Here is a 16405-nt window from a genome sequence, read left to right as displayed (position 1 = left end):
CGCAGTACATAAATACAATTTCTCAACACACAAAGCTGACTTTCAAAGAACAATATTTATTTATTTTTTGTTTCTTTTTTTTGTTTGTTGCTTTAGAACCAGAATCTCAGAATAGATGTTTTACATCAGAGAAAACCAGTACTCCCTCTGGTTTTAAGAAATGAAGGGAACAATGTTTGTATAAATTAACAGAAATGAACAGGTTGGTGGTGAAACACAAAGAAAACATATGACTCACAATACTGCATAATTGGGCTTTATGATGTCCTAATCTTGAGTAATAAAAAAAAAGTTCAGTATACTCCCATTTGTGTAAATTATATTACATTATAGTCATCATGATCCTATGTACCTATATCATTAATATGTCCTCAAATCAGATTATTGTATTGTTCTGGCATGGGTAAATATCGGGCATGATAGAGAAATTTGAATACAATGACTCCGTATTTAAGAACCGTTAGTGGGTGCAATGGGTAGAAAGCAGTCTTGACTGTACAATCATTACCAAGCATTCATGGTATTTTCAAATGTACCACATGGTACTTCACAATAACATTTTAGTAACATTGTAGATAGGAATTTGATGCTTTTCTTTCCAATTAGTTGCTGGCAGTGTATGGAGCTACAACAGCAAATAAGTGTGAAGAGGTTACAATTCTGAAGTGACTTCTGTTAACTCCCACAACTCCAAGTGTACATATATTAGTTGCCAAAACCATAACCTCTATCTGAACACAGTAGGGTCGGCTGTATTTGGTGACACTGATGGCATTCCTGCTTGAACAAATTGTATATGTTTTGAATGTTAGAGATGACTGTCAACTGAAGTCAAGCTTGTTGCAACAAAGAGACCCTTGCAAGTGCCAACTCTGATTTTGAAACCTAGATACACAGGAAGTGAATATATAAGTTAGAGGTGACTACCCAAAGACACAGGACAATCATGAAAAACAATGGAAATCACCAAGGTCAAACAAGCTTTTCAAAAAGTTCACAGTAATACCTGCATCGGGTACTGAATGTGTGTGCTCTGTAGATGGTACTCCAGTAATGGAGAGTCTTTGTGAACTTAAAAGGGTTTCATAAACATATTCAGTATTCAGGCAGTCTGTACATGTTCATTCGTGTCGACACTAAATGAGGTCTTCTACAGATGTCCGTCAAATACTGTAAAAGTAAGTCTGAAGAGGAGTCAGGAACAGAGATTTGTGTTTAATTTGATCTAGTGAGGTCAGTTTGAGTGACAGCTTGTGGCTAGCCCCGACAGAAACGAAGCCGCTTGGGTGGTGAAATCAATCTTAGTTTAGTGCAGTCACAGTTTAGGGTGAGTGTACACTACAGTGGTGCACAACCCATTTGTGGAGGGCCATTTATTTACCCTTGTGTCCTCAACCGTTAGCAGGAACTTAAAGTAAACCAGGGTGAATAAAGGTTCAATTTACTACTCTATCAATGAAATGGCAAGCAAGTGGGTACACACCCACTCAAGCCCCCTCACAATTGAGACTGTGCTCCTCTGCTGTGTCCCCACCATTCACAACACATTTCTATGAGTCAAGGAAATAGACTTTGTAGTATTTGTTCATCTGTTCCAGGAAGATGAAGGTGAGAACCGTGTGAGGACCCAGTCGAGCGTAGTACGGGGTGAAGCCCTTCCACAGGCTGAAGAATCCCTCTTTACGGATCACCGTCGCCAGCACATCCTGCGGGGGAAGAAAGGGTGGTGGCATCACTTAACAGTTCTCAACGAATTCACAAGCCTAAGCCAGCTAAAGTCAATGCAGTAGTGCAGGAGGACTCAAGATTGTGTGAAGTCAGTCTCATCAAGTTTTGTCTCCAGGGAACCCTTGAGAGATAGTGACTAGGAACAAAAAGCTAAAAACAGAAAGGAGGCTGGGGTAATGTAAGCAGGCCAGGAAGAAGATTTTCAGAAGTAAGAGAGGGAAAATAGAGACGGGGTGGAGGCGAGATAAAAAGGAGAAAGGGGGAGCGATCAGGTACCCAGGGGAGCCAATAACAAATAGAGGAGAAACAGGAAGTACAGCTAAACACACTTCATTCCTCAGCCACCGAACAAATGTGATGAAGGTGCACATAATACAATCAGTACTGATACCAGCAAGGATAATATAAAGAATGAAACACTTATGGCAGAAGTACTGCCCGATAGAACAGTATGACTAAGCATTCAAAATAGCCAAGAAGTCAACAAGAAACAAAAGTACATTTCACCTACAAAGCACTAAAAAGAATTAAGAATTAAGAATGATTTAGCCAACATTTAAGGAATGTGGGGGAACACATGCACAAAGACCTGATAATGAACTTCCTAGTGCTCAACATTAAGAACCTACTTATAGCCAATGCACTCACTGAAAGTCTTGCCCTTTACTCTGGATCTGTCCTTCAGGCCTCCACTCCTCCCCCCTTTTTACTCTTTAAAGGTCAGCTCTATAGCCGTCTCAGTGTTTCCTCTCAAATCATCTGAACAAATGCAAGAGGGTTACTGGGCAGCATATACTGCACGTGCAAATGAAACAAGCAACACTTACCAGTCCATTTCTGTACTCTGGCTTGCCGTCAATCATTCTCATGCTCTGGATCCTAGAGATTTAGAAAAAGACAAGAGGTCCCAGAGAATAAGGACTGAGTACGTATGGACAGACACTTCACACATTTGATCATTTGAAGAGAGGTTTGCTCTCTCCACAACTCAACATGGTCCAGGTCATACTGGCACGAGTCAAAGGCTTGCATTTTATTTCCAAGGAACCACTTAAAGTGATGCCTTGTGTTGTGCACATGGCGTTTCATGCTGGCTCTTTTTACCACTTCACCTCTATTGTAAGTCCCAACCACTGCCAATAATCACCGCTTGCCATTCAAACACTAGACACACTAAAGTCAACAGGTGGGGCTTGTGCCTGATGAAATACCTGAAGCTAAATTTGAGATCACTTGAGATAGTATGAAGAATAATCTATCACGGAAATAATTAGAAACCATTATATAAACCAACGGTAAACTGTCCTACATGAAGGAAAACTGATTAGATTGAAAAAGTGCGAATCTCAAATCAGTGAGGTTCATGAGTATAAATGAAGTCACTATTTGACAACCAGCACAGTTAAGTAGTATACGCAAAGGAAGAGAGCAGCAAGGCATGTGTAACAGATGTGTTACTGGACACGTAACAAGATGGTGGTTTATTCACAAAGACATGGAGATGTCCACCACACACTGCCAGGCGACTGTGAACATACCTCGTCTTCACGATGTCCACAGGCATGGAGGCTGCAGTGGTGACAAGCCCGCTGATCATACTGGCACAGAAATGGAGGAAGATACCATCGCTGAAATATCCTGAGAAACCAAAACAAAGAATCAGAATATGAACATATACGACCAATGCAACAATACAGTAATCCCACTGTTTATACAGGTGGAGTATGTCTTAACAATTGCAGATTTTTTTTATTTCTCAACAGTTGACATTTGGTGTAACCAGCACTGGGTGCATTTTCGTTTGATCTTATTTGGTTCATGGGTTCCATGCTTTGCCAGACTACCACTTTAAATGCTGACTATTGGGGGCATGGTGGCGCAAGCCGATAAGTCCCCCCATTTACGGGCTTCTTTGCCCGCGGGGACACAGGTCTGGCCTGATGTCATTTCCCATTTCTCTCCCTCCGCCTCGCTTCCTGTCATACACTTCACTGTCCTGTCCTGTCCAAATAAAGGCATAAAAAGCCCACAAATAAAAAAAATAATAAATGCTGACTAATGAGGGACGATAGCACTCACCTGAATCAATCAGAGCCTGTTTCGACTGAGAGTATGAAGCTAGCTGAGCAGCATTCACAACCACAGCCCGAGCCATGGTAGGTATACAACCCTAAAACACACACACACAACCACAGACAAGTCTTAATGCTATACAAATGTCAGTTGCAATCATACATTTGACCATTAAATATCTGAAAATACACTTAAATTTCCCTTTACTCTTTCACTTTACTCACACACACACAAACACACCCTCATACATAGACATGCAGGCCTACATATACATACCCTCCAAAGTGTCGTGACCCCTTCTTCACGGGTAATCCTGGCAAGAGCATTGAAGACATTGGAGTAACCCCTCTTCTGATCTGGAGGCAAACTGTGGAAGAGATGGGGTAAGATGACTTTAGAACCTCACCTTCAATGGAGACTTTGTACCCTATGGCCTAACCCTGAAGGCCCCAAAGTCCAGCAATCCTTTAATGCCATTGCAAATGTACAGAACATAAGGCCACAGGCTAGTATTGCTGTTCTGACGTCTTCTTCTGTTCATATCCACTAATGCCTTATTAAGTTGGTTTAAACTGCATTTTAACTGCACTTTTATTGATCTTAGCAGATTCATTCTCACTGGTGGGTTGCACTTCAGAGTGTCAGCTGCTTTAAAACAAGCACACAGTTGTAACTATAACTGTAACAAGGTGCTAGCGTTGTTTTGGTTTGTGATTGTACTCGGCATCATCCCTGTCACCTGGCTTACCGTCCGTCGGCGGTCATGCGGATAAGGGCCACCTCTGCGGGGGTGCCCACGAACGCGCCCGTGGCCCCGGCGGTCATGCCAATCAAGGCCTTCATCAAGAAGTTTGGCGGAGTGCCGTCGGCTTTGGTCATACGCTCAAAGAGAACAGTGTAGATGCCCAACCTTGTGGTGGTATACGTGGCTTGCCTGAGCAGACCAGCAGAAAGACTAGTGGAGAAGAGGGAGAAATATTTAATGTAGAAGAACAGCCAAAAACAAAAAGCCCTTTTTTCCGGTTCCGGAACATGCTTTCACATGTGACATTGATGATTACCCAGTGATAAAATGTATTTCTGTATATTTCTTTGGAATACGATTTCCACCTCATAGTCTAAGGTTCTGTGAAAGTCTGTGTTACCAGTGTTTTGACTGGTAGTGGTAGCAAAGGGACAAATGGTTGTGGATGCCGAAAGACCTCCTCTTATAATTTGATCGCTAAAATAGTCCAGGCGCTTTCATCGCACTCAAACGAATCCAAGCTACTAGCTCAACACAAAAAGTAACCTTGTTTTACAGCAAAAAGACTGGACCTGCCATGTATATGCAGGCATATTCATGGGTATATGCCTGTGGCTCAATCAAGTGTAGTCAACATGATATTAAAAAGGAGTAACAAGGCCTTGCATATAAATGCAGGCACAATTTTTTTAATTAAAATGTCAAAAAAGGCCCATGTATATGGTAGGCATATGCGCCTTAGCATATTTCTGTTTTCTTACCCTGTGTAGATTCCTCCTAGGCCCTCATTCTTAAGGATGCCGGTCAAGGCGTGGAAGCTGGTCTTGTACTCACGAGCTTTGGAACCCTGTCCTTGCAGCTGCATCCTGTTCTTTACCAGATCCAGCGGCTGGACAAACACCGTGGCCCCCATTCTGCCGAAAGAGAGTAACAGGAGTATTTTACTAAATCACATGGTCACACAACTGTATGTCCAAGGAAAATGTAGTTGAGTATTTACCAGTGCCATCACCAAAGTAGTGGTGTTTCATTTTCATTAGTGATGAAGACAATATCATTCGTGTGGCCATGCACCAGAGTTATTTTTAAAACAGCAGTGGGTTACACTGATATGGGCCAAAGGGTTGCCTCAAGCTGAGCAAAAGCTAAATCACAGCAGGAATGTAAACTCCACTTAGCTTGCGCAATTCAAGAGCCATAACAAAAATGTGGTATTGGTTATGCGTCTCTGTGCTGGAAATGTAACAAACATGTTTGACCACTTCCATTTATTTTAAGTAACGTTAAATGTAATGAAACGATTATAGTTCGTAAACTGAGCGAAAGGGTAAAACATTACATTGCAACATATTCTTGAAATTACGAAATAGCACAAGACTAGTCTTAACTGACGACATTTAAAGCCTCTGGGCCACACTTCTGGCTGTCAGTGGTCTTGGTGAGGTGACATGGCCCAAGATCAATCCGGGCCTTCCATCTAAGAACCATAGCTAGCTCCATTCCTCATTGGGATACAATGGAGGAGATAGGGATCTCTTTGCGTAATCAGTGCGTTAATGCATCTCTCATTTTCCACAAGCACTGTCAGTTCCCAACACAAAGAGGAATCAAAGTTAATACCGCTACTCACTTCGGAAGCTAGCTAGCTAGCGTTCCACTGACATTGATAGTTTGCAGAGGCAAAGCCCCGCTGCACAGGTTAGCTAGCGAGCGTTACAGTAATCTCTTTACATACCCAGCCAAACCGCCGAAAAGAAACTTTACAGCTTTCGGAGAGGTTTTGGGCTTTGCAGTTGCCATGGCTCTGGTGTTTATGGGTTCCCAGCTAGGACACTTGTTACTGTTATCAGTGTCCCTTGCTTCTCCACTGCAACACCGCAGGCTTCAGTATCCAGCAAGGTGACACAGCGGGACCGCGCACGTCCGCAAACGGTGCAACAGCCCAATCAGAAATGGAAGCAAAATGACGGTAACGAGCACGTACGTGACGTCCCTCTTCGATGATACCATTTCACAGGGGCGCACTCAATTTGTTTTTGTATTAGTATTTGTATTTGTAAATTGTCGGCGACGTGAAATGAAGTGCAGTGTGGGGAGAAAACGAAGTGACAAAAAAGATAAACAATAATAGACTATTTTCAGAAACATTTTGTAGCATGAACACACTATTTTGTCAGTAACAAAATGATAGGGGAGACCTAATGTGGATCTATCTATCTGTCTATGTATCTATCTATCTGTATGTCTGTCTTGTTTGTCTGTCTGCCTGTCTGTCTGTCTGTCTGTCTGTCCTGTCTGCCTGTCTGCCAGAGACAGCACATGCGATGTTAGTGCTTTTGATGTGAATGCTTGCAGTTCTACTGACATATTGTTTAATTCATGGAGTGTCCACTTGTAATTAGAGCCAACAATCGAAATGGCACCTCCCTCTGGTTGATACAAGGGATTGAAAGGGGATACCACCCTGCGATTGCACAGTTCCCCTTTTTTTTTTACACAGCAGTCTGTTTCATTTTTCCAGCATTGCAGAAGACTATTCTAGGAATCTTCATGTCCTTAAGGTATGATGCACAACCTGCCAAGCGCTACCGCCATAGTGGTCGGACGGACTCCATGCTGGGCATCGCTTTAATCAGGACTTCAATGTTGGTGACGTAGTTCAGCCATCTAATAGCATCACACATGGTACGTACACCAGTTGCTGAGGTAGTACAGGAAGCCGTTACAGCTCTTGAGGGGTGAGAGTTTTGAAACTGGCCGGATGAGACACTCGTACATTTGACCCCAAAGCACAAGAGATTATGTAGAGCCCACACGTCAAAGAAGGACTTTAGGGGCTTAGAGTGAACTTTCTACACAAATCCTGTAACACTGCATATTTACCCCCCCCTGGTACCCCTTATCTATTTTGAGCGCATGGTGGAGTAACTGGGTCAATGTTGTCGTCATGACGTACACACAGAGGTCCTGAGATCAGCTGCACAGTGTTTTGTGGGATCAGTGGCTACAGCCTGGTATTAATTGCATTTCATCATCAGACTGCAATGAGGTCACCAAATTTGGGAGTGAAATTTCACAGCTGTTAGCCAAGTGACTCAACTACTTATGAAAATTAGCAGCGGCCACTCTCCAAAGAGGAAGAGTGACACAAAACATTTCAAGGTCATGTAACAAAAGATGGACCCAGAGATCTGCTTAGGGACCTTTCTGGTAGTCACATCCAGAGGTATATTTTAAGGGTGATCACGTTCAATGTGTTATGGGACTGTCACAGTTCAACTTGTCCCTAATCGGACCTTAAAACTCTGCAGGGTAAATTAGTTTGAATTGTAGCAGAAAAAAATGTCAATATTTGTGTCGGATAGGATAGGATATAAACCAGTGTGATTTTGAAGAACAAGATGCACTCAAAGCTGTATGTTTATGAATGAGTGTACGTGTATGGAGCAGGGGTGCCAAGAGTTACCATGAATTAACGTTGGTGCAAGGCCTAGCAAAGAATGACTCACTGTGACTGTTGTATGTAGTGGATTCCAGTGCTGTGCCATAGTAAATCTCACTCCTCAAGAGACACGCCTTCTGTCTACATGCTAGCATACCCATTACTATTGCACAGACCCCATTTCGATAACACCTAAAAAAAACGTAATTAAGTCAATATATGATCATTGTTTTCTGATATTTTGGAGGCAGGCAAAACACATTACACAGCCCAAGTGTGTTTTTTTTCGTTCTTTTTCTTGCATAACAGTAAAATAAAAGATGTACAGGCAAATATATAGCATTTAGGAGTGCACTAATTGTATATACATTGGTTGGTTGACCTTCTGTTTCGGTAAGTTTCTGCAAATAATAATACATAAAAAAGCCATATTTCATATTCTGGCATCCCTAATGTCATTCATTAAAATCAAAACAGAATTCTCTTCAAAAGCAACTCAAGTACATTATTTACATAAGCCATGGACTACTGTGAACATAAACAAACACCAGAACTGGTCAGCACATTACCAGGAGAATTGTTGACTTGAACCATTGAGGGGGGGGGGGATACACAGTAACAGAGGGGATTTCCACCCAAAAGTGCCTTCACATGGTGACTCCAATACTATTGGATGAGCTCCTGATCAAAAAGCAGTAGAGTGAAGTGTGGTTCTAATGATAAACCTCACCTAGTTCCCCTGGATCCTCACTACGTACACTAACTTGGCTGAGAACCGGAAAGGACAAAAAGAACTTCAACACTGAAATGACATACAGTATGCTTTAAACGAACTGACCTAAAGACAAACTTAATCAACAGAACATTACATCTTTTCATGATTTGAAAGGTTTAACCAACAAATCATGAAATAAGTCAGCTGTTTTTGTGATTCACACAAAATAATGGTATTCTAGTATCAATTCACCCTTTTCATGTACAAAAATCCCTCAATCCCAAATCAGTCCTGATTAACCTTCAGTTTTAGAAAGTGGCACAAACGGCTGAGACGAATCCTTTGCTACAAACAAACAAAAAACAGAGAAAAACACAGATGCGGCCTTTCATCATACTGTCTAGACGTCTACACTGACTTGCAAATCCTACCATGTGATCAACGATAGCTTCATCTATTCAAAGCAAAACACGGCACCCCTACCAAACTAGCATGTTTATGTACCCTTTCACTCGATAGAACTTCCACAAGCAAACTGAGGGTGGTTGTTCAGTGGAACACTGTTCACACAAAGCTGTGCAGCTGGCTGCATTTTCATTACAGAGTGAGCCAGCTTCTGTTTCGGACAGCTAATAACTTAGCAGCATCTCCAGTGATCTCCTCATATTAATACAGCCTCTATAACCAGAGAGGACACTTTCTTCACCATCTGTAGCTGAATTTGCACATTAACACATAACACATTCACTCGCACACTAACACAAATTGCTCGGTGGAGGATTCTTCTCATTGTCATTGTCGCAGAGAACGTTTTTTTTTTTTTCGTGTGTGTACAGAATGACCTCTTCTGGCCTCAGAAGACCATGGACTCTCTTTACATCTGGACCCTGAACTAGTTAGTGCAAAAAGACAAGGCAGAGGCTGTTTACAGATGAGGTGCTGCGAATCTACATATACCAAAACAAACAAGCCATGCTATACCAGCCCTCCCCCCCCCCCCCCCCCCCCACAGGAAACCTTTTCTTTCTTAAAGGGTCATGCGCACAGTTTAACACAGTTTTACAAGAGGAAGGGAGAGGGGAGGAAGACTGGTGTTGTTACTGATGCACGGTGCCACAAAATAGCAGCAGATACACACAGACGCAAACACACACACACACACACACACACACAGTGCTACACATTTCACCTCACTACACCTGGTGCCAGATACAATAGGTGGACCATATCTGTCTAGCCTGGCAGTACTGTGCAAAACACACATATATTCAGACATGTATTATTCATATTCATATTCATACACACGTGCAGGCATCTACATTCATACATTCTAACACGCACACACACCGACTCAATCATATATCCATTCGGAAAATAAGGAGGAAAGATTTATCTGTCTAGTATCACTTTTGCATTGTGGCAGTGAAATGATCCAACTCTTCTGTTTCAGATAATAGTCTCTTTGAAGAGGGGAGAGGGGAGGAATTGCTGTAAAATTGCTACCAGTCGAATGTCCATCTCTCTCGGTTTCAAAGGATCCCAGTCCCATCAACCCTATTCCTGGAAGACAGAGACTGAAATGCATCTACACCGCCCTTTGTCCATGTACAGAAATGAACTAAGCCTGGTCATGTTTCGTGTGTAATCTTTTTGTTTTTGTCAATGCTATTGTTGTAGTTGTTGCTCAAAGTAGGTTATCCATTTTTTTTTCTTTTTAAATATAAGATACAAAGAGATGCGCAGGGCTGTTGTGCGCATATACTGGAAGCACAATGTTGCAGAAGACATGCAGGTTTTATTGGTTATGCAGGAGGGCAAAGAAGCGATGTTCCTCTGTGTGTGGCGTCCTCTCTCCCTCGTGTTGCATTCCTCATCCTGCATCGGCACAGTCTCTATCTCTTCGCCTCGCATTTCAGCCTTCCTTCATGCACGCGTCTCTTTCTTGGAGTGAGGCTTGTTGCCCAGCAGAGCGTCAATCTCGTTCACTGTCGTGGGAGTCATCTGGGAGAGCAGCTGACAGACAAAGGGAAACAGTGTGAACCTCCACACATTTACTTGTGTGTTCACTCTTTTTTTTTTTAATAGACGCAGTATTAAGTGCAATTAGAATGAGTACAATTCAAATTTCACTCTTATTGTTTGGAGAAGTTAAACAAAATGTTTAATATGAGACAGTTCAACAATACACGTGTGTGTGTGTGTGTGTGTGTGTGTGTGTGTGTGTGTGTGTGTGTGTGTGTGTGTGTGTGTGTGTGTGTGTGTGTGTGTGTGTGTGTGTGTGTGTGTGTGTGTGTGTGTGTGACCATGGTGTGGTCGTGGGCCTGGTTGCTGTGTGGTTGGTAGGATAAGAAGACGTACCCGCATGGCCCCCAGGTTTTCAATGAGCTGCTCTGCGTTTGAGACGCCCATGAGCACAGAGCTGACCCCTTCACTGCGCAGGCACCAGGCTGTAAGGGGTACAAATATGGACCCATGTCAGGTCTGTTTCTTTTCTTTTACATCTATGCTGCATTCTGTCAAGTGGAATATCGCAACTGGGCAATGGCATTGTACAAGATAGTTCCTGTATGGTTTATAGAAATATCTAGATAGAAATATTTATGATGCATAATACTTGACGTCTACATATCCATTACTGTTTCCTCTGTAATGTATTACATGCAATTTCAATTCAATGCAATGCTATGCAATGCATTGCAATGTTTTCACTCAAATCAAGAAATATCCTCTTCTACTTGATTTTTGGCCAGTGTTATATTTTACAGTTTTTGGGTCAAATATGACATCACATCAGTGCACAGACACACACACACACACACACACACACACACACACACACACACACACAAACAAACAGAATTAGATGTAAAGTATTAAAGTAAAGTACATACCAATAGCTAGTTGTGCAGCAGTGCAGCCCATTCTGTCAGCCAGCAGGTGGAGCTCTTTGATTTTGGCCAGCTGTCTGCGACCCTCCTCACTGCTCACACGCTCCTTCAGCCACTGGTAGCCCTGGCGAACACAAAATGGCCAGTGTAAAATACACAGCGATTATGTCTACCCCTGTCTGTATGTCATACTCTCACAGACACACTGCGATCATGTTTACCCCTGTCTGTATGTCGTACTCTCACAGACACACAGCAATCATGTTTACCCCTGTCTGTATGGCATACTCTCACAGACACACAGCAATCATGTTTACCCCTGTCTGTATGGCATACTCTCACAGACACACAGCAATCATGTCTACCCCTGTCTGTATGGCATACTCTCACAGACACACTGCCATGGGAATAATACACTTAATTGTAATCACATTAAATGAACAAATCAAGCGTCTTGTTTTTCTTGTTTCTAAAAATAAGAAATCCGTTTTTTCAAAATACAGTGACACATCTGCTACTATGTAACTATTTGCCGTACCTCATAAAAGCAACGAAAAATACTCTTCACGTTGACTTACTTTCATAGCAGCTCGGGAGACGTCTGGGACGCCGTCAGTGTACTTTCCAGTGATCAGCCCACATGCCAGAGGGGACCAGGTCATTGCTCCCACTCCTGAGCAAGAATGGAGGTAGGAGCAGAGAATGGAAGAGAGTATAAGAGAGGCCACATGGACATGAAGGCGATGGGCAAGAAGAGACAGAGGGTGAGGACAACATTTAACAGATTTTTACATTCGTTCATTTAACAAACACTTTTAATCCAAAATGACTTGATGCAGATGTTTTATTAGTATGCACGCTTCCTGAGAATCCTCCCCATAAGCTTAGTGTTGTTAGAGCCTTGTTATGCACATTCAATCACAGGAACGTTTGACTTTACTTTAATTGTTACATTTTAATTTAAAATAGATATGATGACCATCGTCTTCTGTACAATCATCATCCATATAAAAACATTTTCAGAACACCAATATTGTTCTGCAATCACCAATACACGTGTGCATCTGTAAAGTTGTTCTAGATCTGGGTTGTGGCGAGTGTGTGTGTGTGTGTGTGTGTGTGTAGTGCTGGTGGTGGGGGTGTGGGGGGTGGGGTGGGGGGTGACTGTCGGGGATTATAATACCTAATAATGACTGCCATAATCCTCCTGTCAGAAATGTGGAAATGATGTAATGACATTTATAATGTAGTCTGGCCATGGAGAGGCACAGGATTATGACTGACCTATCTTGTGATAGAGTTCAGGCAGTTGAACTTCCACCTTGTCCCTCTGGAAGTAGTGATACTCAGCCTGCTCACACACGGGCGGGATCAGGTTAAACTGACGCGCCACTGAGTACGCCTCCTAGTGGTGGAGAACAGAATTGCTTTCAGCAACACGTGGAACCGCTGAGAAACAACAGCAGCAGACGGTTGAGAGATGGCGAACGTTAGCCACTCACCATGATTTCCATGGCGCTCCACCGGGACGTTCCCCAGTACATTGCCATGCCCTGGTTTATTACAAAGGTCATTGCACGCACGACTTCTGCAAAGGGCACGTTCACACACACACACACACACACACACACACACACACACACACACACACATACACGTAACCATATGTCAAGTGATATCTTGTCATCATAAGCAGCAGATATACATAATCTTGAATGTGACCATCACTGACCTTCCATTGGGCTGTTGACATCATTACGGTTGGCAAAGACTATGTCGACATATTCTAACTGCAGTCTGGACAAGGATCCTCGAAGACCTTTAAACCCAAACGTAACATTACCACCATCACTATAACACACGGCCATCATTACCACAAGCATTACCTCTTCCCCTGTAATCACTACCACCATCATTAGAACCATCGCCATCAGAAATCAAGCACTCATAGTTGTGTAATGACCATCATCCACCTCCGTATACTGCTCATTAACGCAGTGGAATAGGCCTTACCTTCAATGATATGCTTTCTGGAAAGCCCTCTCTCCGTCTCTGCTCTGTAGGATTAGAAATACAAAGTCAGGAGAGTTGAGTTTTCCTTTTACATGTATTAGGGTATATATTTACATCTATATACGTATCTATATATATCTGTATGTGTGATATATTTTCTATATATTTTTTGCCTTTTTCACACTGAACTTACTGTCCTCCCCAGTAGATCTTGGTTGTCACTACGTAACTGGATCTCCTAAAGCATATTGGAAAGACATTATATAATCGTCACAAACAACACTGCCCCGACTATGAAGTCCAGGGACTAATCTAATACAGCAGCCCAGAAGTTCCCTCTCAGACGTTGTTCACGGATGAGGCATAAGAGCATACGCTATGAGTATATCACCCTAGCTTAGAGCATCTGTCAAACACACACACACACACACACACACACACACAGAGGACTGTGTGACATGGTGCGATGCATTTGAACACAAAGCATTGCACATCACGTATGACTAATGTCAGGCTGCCGCTCGCTATTTACGCTAACAGAGCTCACGCTGGCTCTCACCTCCATCCTTTCTTCTTGATGATGTTCCCAAGAGTGATTTCCGCCCTGCAGTCGATGTCACAGCGAGACGGCGGGGACAGGGAGAGAACGGGGGGATGGGGACAGGAGGAGATAAAGTTGTCATGACACGATTTCATGCCAGAATCTATAAATACCCTCAGGTAAAAAAATACAGGCAATGGCCATTATTCAGACTATAACGCACGCATTAATCAATGCAAAACCATGTGTTATTGGCAGGAGAGAGGCCCATAAATGGATGACACTGGATGATGGATGAGTCAAAAGCATGCACCTGATCAGGATAAATGTTCTCTATGGTTGCTTACCGGCCTGAGGCGTAGACCTCTGCCGTGTCAAACAGGTTCACCCCATTCTCGTATGCTATGGTCATCAGGTTCTCTGCCATCTGGGTGTGGGGCAAGAGTGAGCCGGATGAGTATTTAACAGTGTTCATGACACAGGGTCATACATCTCTGATGAGATGTACTACACAGTATCTCTGGGGAGGGAGAAAATGAGCAATCCCTTCGGTCCTTCATCATCTAGTGTCTGTGCGCCCTTGAGAAGGGCACTTAACCCCTCGGTGCCCTGGGGGAGCTGTCCAATGGCCTTTTGAAGACTGAGGTCGGGCTGGGCAGCTGCTTGGTATTTGTGTGTTCTTGTGTGTGTGTGTGTGTGTGTGTGTGTGTGTGTGTGTGTGTGTGTGTGTGTGTGTGTGTGTGTGTGTGTGTGTGTGTGTGTGTGTGTGTGTGTGTGTGTGTGTGTGTGTGTGTGTGTGTGTGTGTGTGTGTGTGTGTGCATATGCTTGGGCCAGATCATGACTGTGAAGGAGCAGAGGCTTCCTGGTTTTCCTCTGCCTTTTAATAAGGGAGGATTGAATAAATAATGTCAAAAAACAATCAAAGAAATAAATGATTAAGACAAAAACATATTCACAGCGCTAACCTCATCTGAGATCTGAGAACCAAAGGTCACCCAGGTACCTGGAAACAGAATAATGAAAGAATATGATTAGCTAGAAATACACACACACACACACACACACACACACACACACACACACACACCACACACACACAAAGACCATTATGTGAGTGTGTACTTACCTAGGCCTAAACAGGACACTCGCAGACCAGACTTCCCAAGGTTCCTGTGAATTAGAGTGAGATGGAGAGACAGAGAACGAGATTAGAGAGAGAGAAATTGCGCTGCCTTATTTGGAAACACTTCTTGCAAAGACAAAGCCTTCTAAAGCCTCAACCTGACACTCTCCCCAATCTAATAATCCACTCTGCCCCTCGCCTCCATTTTAGCAAATCACATTCCGTGAAACAACTTTGGGCTCATTACTCAGTGCAGTCTGACTGGGCAGGTTTCTCTGGGCTCTGCAGCGGAATAAGGCGTGTCCCCAGAACACCTCCACACCTTGTTCCACATATCACCCCCCCCCCCCCTCTCCTTACATTAACCAAGTGGTTCCCAAAGTGTGGGGCGCGGAGTAACACCAGGAGGGGCACGGAGATACACCAAGAGGGGCGCGGGTTGATGGTATAGAAACGTAACGAGAAACCTTAAAAAAACAGCAAAGTAGCCTAATGGCAACCTTTTTGGTAATAGAGTTTATATAGCCTACTTTGACCTTACATAATATGGTCAGGGCCTACCATTGAGCCTTTATGATGTTAGGAGGGATAACTAACCTAATTATTAATACAACGAACATGAGCCTTACATAGGCATTGTATTGATAGATCGTTTTAAACAAGAGCTCTGATCAAATAAAAAGAAATTTCACTGATAAAGTATTAAAGTGTAACTGATTTAACTGAACTGAATGAAATAGAAAATGTTTCACAGTCCAAATGTAGAAACAATGTTTAAGAAATGCTATGCAACAGTTGTATACGGGTCTGACGCTATCGGCAAATAAAGACATTTCTTACAAAGCTTACTAGGAATATGATAACCTGTCAGTCACCAGGAGATAAAAAAGAGCTACTTCCAACACTCCCACCGGTGACTGGAAATGGAGGGAATATGGGGGAACTGGCACAGTGAAGAGGGAGGGGAAGAAACGGCACAGGATCTCTCCTCCATTGTAATTAGTGGCGTGGAGCAGCAGCACCGTTGCCAGCTGGAGCAGCGACGGATCTGCGGGCGCGGGCGCGGCAGCTTCTCATCTGCCCGCCCGCACGTCCAGCAGGAAGAGAGATGGAAAGAGACAGACTGTCAGAGCGCT

General features: G+C 43.1%; 2 protein-coding genes across 3 annotated transcripts in view; both read right to left on the bottom strand.

The window, feature by feature from the left end:
* Positions 1-36: 36 nt before the first annotated feature.
* Positions 37-6486, bottom strand: slc25a11 (solute carrier family 25 member 11). Its single transcript, XM_012834871.2, has 8 exons — positions 6282-6486; positions 5308-5460; positions 4550-4756; positions 4078-4168; positions 3808-3898; positions 3267-3366; positions 2556-2607; positions 37-1706 (listed from the first exon to the last, which is right to left on the bottom strand). Exons 1-8 carry the CDS (start codon positions 6344-6346, stop codon positions 1551-1553), a joined length of 915 nt encoding a protein of 304 aa, XP_012690325.1. The 5' UTR covers positions 6347-6486; the 3' UTR covers positions 37-1550.
* Positions 6487-10498: 4012 nt separating this feature from the next.
* The window catches only part of LOC105906638 (voltage-gated potassium channel subunit beta-2-like), a 16703-nt gene continuing 10796 nt past the window's right edge, over positions 10499-16405 (bottom strand). For both annotated transcript variants that reach the window (XM_031572498.2, XM_031572499.2), the window contains 13 exons: positions 15273-15316; positions 15112-15149; positions 14493-14572; positions 14164-14208; positions 13798-13842; positions 13605-13648; positions 13324-13410; positions 13094-13179; positions 12876-12996; positions 12170-12264; positions 11595-11715; positions 11062-11150; positions 10499-10716 (listed from right to left, as the gene is read on the bottom strand). In XM_031572498.2, the coding sequence (XP_031428358.1) occupies positions 10627-10716; positions 11062-11150; positions 11595-11715; positions 12170-12264; positions 12876-12996; positions 13094-13179; positions 13324-13410; positions 13605-13648; positions 13798-13842; positions 14164-14208; positions 14493-14572; positions 15112-15149; positions 15273-15316 (985 nt within the window). In that variant the 3' untranslated portion in view covers positions 10499-10626. The remainder of the gene's footprint in view (positions 10717-11061; positions 11151-11594; positions 11716-12169; positions 12265-12875; positions 12997-13093; positions 13180-13323; positions 13411-13604; positions 13649-13797; positions 13843-14163; positions 14209-14492; positions 14573-15111; positions 15150-15272; positions 15317-16405) is intronic.

The sequence above is a fragment of the Clupea harengus genome, chromosome 8, assembly GCF_900700415.2.
Source record: "Clupea harengus chromosome 8, Ch_v2.0.2, whole genome shotgun sequence".
Lineage (NCBI taxonomy): Eukaryota > Metazoa > Chordata > Actinopteri > Clupeiformes > Clupeidae > Clupea > Clupea harengus.
Note: the sequence above shows the minus strand (reverse complement) of the source record. Positions and strands in the feature narration are given on the sequence as shown.